The 7,562-nt window shown below is 39.2% G+C and overlaps 1 protein-coding gene across 1 annotated transcript; it reads right to left on the reverse strand.

Annotated features, from left to right (window-relative positions):
• Positions 1 to 5,996: 5,996 nt before the first annotated feature.
• On the reverse strand, positions 5,997 to 7,273 carry LOC127102665 (uncharacterized). The gene is made up of 2 exons (XM_051040013.1): positions 6,781 to 7,273; positions 5,997 to 6,727 (listed from the first exon to the last, which is right to left on the reverse strand). The coding sequence occupies exons 1-2, from the start codon at positions 7,271 to 7,273 to the stop codon at positions 5,997 to 5,999; spliced, it is 1,224 nt and encodes a 407-aa protein (XP_050895970.1).
• Between the last annotated feature and the right edge of the window lie 289 nt (positions 7,274 to 7,562).

Below are 7,562 nucleotides of genomic sequence, written 5' to 3' on the forward strand. Positions count from 1 at the left end.
TGGATCCTTCTCGAAACCCAAAGGCTCGTCATCAAAGATGCAATCGAGCCTCTGATCTTTTTGACCATCATCTTCTAAGCCTGATGATCGCGGCTCTTCGAATGGTTGAGGTCCAACATTGATCCTTTAAATCACGCCAAACACTTCTATCTCATTGGCTTCGACAACCATATGTGGTATTTCAGCTTCCAAAGCCGCTTTTAACTTATTCTCGGCTACGTAAACCGAAATCCGCTTCAATGTGTCGAATTCAGATATCATCATCGAATTCGTCGCCCCATCTAGTTGGCCGGATTGTGTCTGAATCATAAAATCTCTCACCCATGATCTCTTTATCCCATGTGAGTCCATGAGTTGGGTGGAGTTTCAAAGAATATAACTCCTCGTCTAGAGGCATGTGAGCTAACCCTGTTGGTGTGTAAGGCGCGATATTGGTTAAACTCTTATCAAAATTTATTTTGTCTACATGGTTCATCTCTTCCATGTAGTATCCTTGGTCAACTTCAACATTCTCGACTATCCCATCATCTCGCCAAATCATTATCCTTTGATGCAACGACGAATGCACTGCTCCCACTCCATGTATCCATTATCGACCCAGGAGCAAATTATAGCCAACCATCGATGTTATGACCATGAAAATTATTGGTCGAGTTATAGATCCCATTATTACATCAACTTGGATAAACCCAATAGTTTGGCATGTCTTTCCCTCGTAGTTTGAAAGCACCATGATATGGGGCCTTAAGTCTATATCGAACTTCCCAATTTTTTCCAACAAGAAGTGGGCATCAAATTTATAACTTCCCCCACCATCCACCAAAATCTTGTTCACCATTGCCTTTTCCATCTTTGCCCTTATTAAAAGAGGCTTCAAATGACTTCTCATCCCCTCATGGGGCCTCTCAAAAAGTGCAGTATGTTCCTCTATACAATCGTTGTTCATCACGAAGTAACATGTTGGCTTGTGTCTCACCATCTCCTCTTCCTCACAATCTTCAGGTTCAACAACCTCAGTCACGCAATCGTACTCCCTAGGAAGTACGGAGACCACGTTATACAACACGTCAAAATCATCTTCCAAACCAAAGTCGAAATTTCCTATTATTAATTTGTCCTCCTTCAATGGTACCCCCTATTTTACCTTTTCTTACTATTGACTTGTCTTGGGAGAAAACAATTTCCTCCCCATTGGTTTCTTCCCCTATCCATTTGTTTGACTTTGATGTTGTTTATTATTGCTTGATTCTGCCTCCTCCCTTTCAGCTTTCTTCTTTCTATGGAACCTTCTCCATTGTATCAGTGACATAGGGTTTTTTCCTTTGTGATTACTAGGCCCATATGAGTTCCTTTCCAGCATTTGGAAGTTCTATGGGTAAGCCAACAAGGAACCTCGACCCATCTCAAAGTTTCTCCACTTAGGATTTTCAACTTGCTCCTTGCCAGCAGGTTTTGTCCACCTTCGTTGGGGAACTTTAGACGTAGGTACATAAGTCTTAGGTCTAGCATCCTACTGAGCAGGGACATGTTCCTTCTTTTGGGGAACCCTTCTCTTATCAAAATAAAATTGGGGCCTATTCTTCCTCCAATTATCCTTCTTCTTTTCCTGCTGGACACTCTCGACCCTCTTTGCAGCTTTCTTATCAAATGCAGCACTGCATTGAGGACACAACATCACCTCTGAATCTTCAGCTTTGCACATGTGGAGGAATTCCACAAGCCCTTCACCAGCCTTTGGGTAGACAACTTCAATCTGATTTTCACTATCCTCGAATTCTGCCATGTCTAAATCCTCATTAATTTTCACCATATTGATCGCCACAGGCTCCACATAGCTGGTGTCTCCGACTTGTAACAGGTCATAGTCGATCTACATTGGAGTGGTGCCCAGGCGGTTTGGGAACTTTTGAATGGATCGTAATGCCCTTTGGGTTGACAAATTCTAGTGCGACGTATCAAAGGGAAATGAACCTTATTTTTCAACGACTTTATAGAGACCTTCATGCAGGTTTATATAGATGACATTGTCATCAAATCCTCATCCAGATATACTCACATAGACCACCTTCGACGATCCTTCGAAAGGATGAGGAAACATGGTCTAAATATGAACCCTCTAAAATGTGCCTTTTTTGTTAGTGCAGGGAATTTTCTTGGATTTATGGTCTATAAGAAAGGGACTAAAATAAATTAAAACAATACTATCACGCAGAATGGAAAGGCAATGAAACTATATATATTTGCATCAAATTTAAAAATGGGTAACATGTTGGCTCAAGAGGACGAGAATGGCGTCGAAAGGGACATTTACTATCTGAGTAGGGTCCTGAATGATGTAGAAACTAGATATAGTGAAATAGAAAAATTATGTTTGTGCTTATATTTTTCTTGTACTAAATTGAAAAATTGTATAAAGCTAGTTTGTGTTTACATTTACTCACATTTTGACATTATCAAGCACATTTTTTCTAAACCAATTCTGCATAGTCGAATTGGGAAGTGGGATTTAGACTTAACCAAATATTCCCTAACATATGCACCTATGAAGGCCATAAAAGGGAAAATCATGGTTGACTCTATAGTCGATCACGCAGTTGTCAAAACGATGTAGAATTACGTAGGTCTGAAACTTTGTAACTTGTACTTCGATGGTTCTAATCATAAAGAGGGAAATGGGATTGGAGTCTTGATAGTCTCACCCAAAGGAATCCCAACCAAGTTAAAGTTTAAAATTAAGGATCATTGTTCTAACAATGAGGTTGAATATGTTGTATTGATAGCTGGCCATGAAATTCTACTCGACTTGAGGGCAAAGAGAGTGATAATCATAAGTGACTCATAATTGATGTTGAAATAGTTGACCAAAGAGTACAAATGTACCAAAGAAATTTTGGTATCATATTTCACTATAGCACTATATTTTTTAGAGAACTTCGATTAAATCGAAATCAGGTGCATGCCCATATTGAGAAATCAAGAGGCAAATGACTTGGCTCAAATTGCCCCAGGGTGCAAAGTTCCTAAGGAGAAATTGGAGGAGCTGATTGAAGTCAAAGGGAGAATAGTCCCAACTGGCATCCCTCCTTCATAAATGCTAACATCCAAACTTGTGAAAGTCGAAAGACTGTGGGCAATGAAATACATGAAAGCCAAAGAATATGATGTTCTTGCCAATGATAATATGTCAGATGATGATTGGAGAAGACCTATTGTAAAATATCTAGAAGATCATACAAGGACAATTGATCTAAAGGTCAAATATAGGGCATTAAGTTACACCATCATGGGTAACCAACTTTTTAAAAATAACTTAGAAGGAATCCTTTTGAAATGCCTTAGTGAAAATGAAGCATGCATAGCAGTTTTCAACGTCCACGGTGGATCTTGTGGTGCACACCAAACAAGCCACAAATGAAGTGGTTTTGGTTTCGACAAGGCGTATACTGGCTGACCATGTTGAAGAATTGCATAGAGTTTGCATAAGGATGTCAATAATGTTAAAAACATGCTGGAATTCAACATGTCTCTGCCAGCAAGTTACATTCAGTGGTAAAACCATGGCCTTTCAGAGGATGGGAGTTAAACCTAGTTGATGAGATTCGACCATCATCTTCTAAAGGTCACAAATATATATTCGTGGGTATTGATTACTTTACCAAATGGGTCGAAGTAATCTCATTGGAAAAAGTCGACCAGGACGTGGTGATAAGTTTTGTGCATAGTCAGGTCATTTGTAGGTTTAGACTATCTGAGACCTTGACCACATATCAAGGATCTATCTTCATTGGGAGAAAGATGGTCGAACTCACTTCAGAAGTGGGGGTCAAACTCCTAACATCCATGCCTTACTATGTTAAGGTGAATGGACAAGTCGAAGTGGCCAAAAAATAATAATCAGTTTGATCAAGAAGCACGTGGGACAAAAATCTAAGAATTGGCACAAGACACTAGACCAAAAATTGTGGGCTTGTCGTACTTCTCCTAAAGAAGTAACAAATGCAACTCCCTTTCGACTAACATTTGGCCACAATGCAGTTTTTTATGCTGAAATTTACTTGCAGTCAGTAAGAGTTCAAAGGAAAAATGAAATACCCTCTGAAAATTTATGGGATATGTTGTTAGATGAGTTGGTCGACATGGACGAAGAAATAATGATTGCATTGGACATGCTCATATATAAAAATGAAAGGGTGTCCAAGGCCTACAATAAGAAGGTGAAACATAAGGCCTTTTTGGTTGATGAATTGGTTTCGAAAGTCATCTTACCTATGGACAAAAAGGATATAATCTTAGGAAAGTGGTCACCTAACTAGGAAGGTCCTTTTCGAACCACTCAGGCTTTTTTAAACAATGCATATGAGATCGAAGAGACTAGTTGTAACATCCTAATTTCCTAACGCATAATTATAATTAAAATCAGTTCTTTTTGACAATATTTTCACATAGGATGTTTGAAATTCTGGTATCAAATATGAGATGTCGAAGGTAATGTCACGACACTAATATCTGAACAACGAGTGAAATATAAACAGACTAAAAATCAGGAAATAATTGAAAAATGACACAAGCAATTGTTAACCCAGTTCGGTGCAAACACACCTACGTATGGGGGCTACCAAGCCAGGAAGGAAATCCACTAAACATAATTAGTTCAAAGACTCTCAGCAAACAACTTCAAGTTACAGTCTTTTCACCTAATATCTACCCGTGTGATTTCTATCTAAGAACTCTTAGACATGAGACCCTACTCACTCCCCCTCAATCACAGCAGTGATACTAGAACAAATTCCAAAAAGAAAGAAGACACACTTCAAGAACACACACTTGATCTTGCTTAAAAGCTTCAATCAAGTAAACAAATACACTCGTACTTCAAAGCTTAGAGTGGATAAATTACAACTCAGAAACTCAGTCCAATTCGCACATCAACAAGATGGATGAATGACTCACAATTCACAAACTCACACAAGACTAAAACCCTAATCCTCACTCCCTTCACGTTCGTATTTTCTCTGTGTAAAATAGGGTTTAAAAAGTCTTTAAATAGAAGCTTTCTAAATGGGCCTGGGCAGTATGAAACCCTAATTCTATTAATTGCATATTCCCTAAGAAATAACAGCGAATCATTCCTTTTTGGGAAACAGAATATTCTAGCTTTAAATAGAATTACTCCTTGAATAATGCATGCAATCTACACATAAGCACACAAAGACTTGCATGAAAAGCGCAACAACAAAATACATAACATTCAGACTGAATATTCTGTATGCACATGTCGTAACATCGGGTCTGACATCTTGAATAAATCCTGCACAACCATATTAAACAACATGTAGAAAGCTGAAATCACATGTCAAGACTACAAGTGTGACATCTTGCGATAACACTAAGTTTTACCAAAATTGATGCCAATTCATAGAACCAGCAAACTCCCCTTTGGAAAATTTTGGCTAAAACAAACAACAGATTACACGTTCACAAGAAATCAATCAGAGCATCAGTTCAGCAGCAGAAGTAAACATACACACATTACTAGCAAAAATAACAACTAGTAAACACACAAGCGCTTGTACTCTCCCTCAAGACCATGCAACTTCCCAGAACACAACAACTCCATCTTAAGCCAGTCCACAACAAGCAATAACCACACTACTTCACACAAATAGAACAGAAAGAATTCTCCCCTTGTGCCAAACACCAGAATTCTCCCCCTGTATCAGACAAACAGAGCAACAACAAAACTACATAGCTAAGCAAAGATACTCAGCTACATCTACAACTACTTCTCTCCCTTTTTAGCCAAAAGAGACCAAAGAGACAAAATAAATGTCTATCTAGTCATTAACCGAAATACCAGAAGTTAAAGAGTTACATCACCAAGTACATACACAGCTGTAAGAAGGCTGAGAAACAAACAAAAAAACAAAGAAATCCACCAAAACAACAACAAAAAACCAAGAAAATCATCAAAACACGAGGGACCAAAGCCAACAGAGCTACTCAGTAGAGCTTGAGTTTGCAGCCTCTTCATCAGCACCAGAAGCAGAATTGCCACTTGCATCATCATTGTTAGCAGACCTCTCACTAGAGGTGTGAGCTTCAGCTTCTTCTTCATGGATGACATTAGCATGTTCAACATTTTCACCCTCATCCTGCTCCAAGCTTGCAACCAAGGCTTCCAAAGATTGTTTTCTAGCTGTGGCTACCCTAATCCCTTCACCTAGCTCTTTGCATGTCTCCTTAAGCTCAGCAATTTCTCCAAGTTTTGAGACTGGCCTCTTTATGGAAGATGTCATGACAATATCCTCGACATGACTGCCTTCAAAGAGTTTGTAGTGCACAGACAAAGTTGGTTTTCTTCTACTAGGTAAATCATTTGAGCACAGAATACCCGGATGTTGATTCAAGATAATTCTACAGATCATAGAGGGAAAAGCAATTGGCAGCTTAATTGCATTAGTAGTTGCATGCTTGATGATTTGATCAAACATAAAATTACCATAGTCAAATTTCACTTTTGTCCTAACAGCAAAAATAAACCTCCTAAGAGTATTAGCAATGGTGGAGATATGGTTGGTAGGGACCCAGTTAGCAGCTCCTATTTTATGCAGGATAGCATACTTGACAGTGAACTTCTCAACAGGAAGATGCTTTTTAATAGGCCAAACTTTCACCTGCCTAGCTGTAATCTCCCTACAGACCTGATTGTCTGTAACTTCTAATTCTCCTGCACCCTCATTATTTCTGCCTAGAAAATAGGAGAGAATGTTGTACACTCACCCCTCACGTATAACTTGCAGAACTCCTTGCTGTTCTTATCAAAAATATCCTCAGGAATGTTAACAATAAATTCCTTGACTAAACCTTCGTAGCATTGAGAGAACCCATCAACAGTCTTCAAAAGCCCAACAACTTTTATCAGGTCCATGACCTCCTTGACATCAGTATCATCTTTTCCCAATTCCCTTTCCACAACTACCCTTCTCTGAATCACAAGTTTCCACTTAGCAGCTCCATCCTCAAGATGGAAGGAGATGTTATCCAAATGAACAACATGTACTTTAACAGGAGACTTCCTAACAATAGTTTTCTTTGCAGGCGAGATGTCAGGGACATCTTCCTCAACATCCTCTTCAGGCTCAGAATCATCTCTGACATTCCTCTTCTTTATTTCAACCTTGCTCCATGGTTTGGAGGGACCAATATCAGCAATATTCTTAGGTTTTCTAGCTGACATAAGTTCAGCCACAAATTTTCCTTTGCGAGTCTTCATGCGTTTAGCCACACTTGGCTTTATGTGATGAATCAAGCTTTCCTCTTGATCATCAGAGCTACCATCCTCTAGATCAATCACAACATTTGTAGTGTTAGAGGCCACCTATTTCCCTTTTTTAGACACAGTTTGCCCTAGAGAGCGCAATCCTTCAGCAGCCAAGTCCTTTTTAGAACTGGAGGAATCACCACCCTTTCCACTAGGTTGTTCAACCTCAGGAGAGGGATACATTTGATCAAGGGGAGTAGAAACTCCCTTCACAGAGTGGCCTTCATTAAGACTTCTAGTA

Source organism: Lathyrus oleraceus, chromosome 1, assembly GCF_024323335.1.
Source record: "Lathyrus oleraceus cultivar Zhongwan6 chromosome 1, CAAS_Psat_ZW6_1.0, whole genome shotgun sequence".
NCBI lineage: Eukaryota > Viridiplantae > Streptophyta > Magnoliopsida > Fabales > Fabaceae > Lathyrus > Lathyrus oleraceus.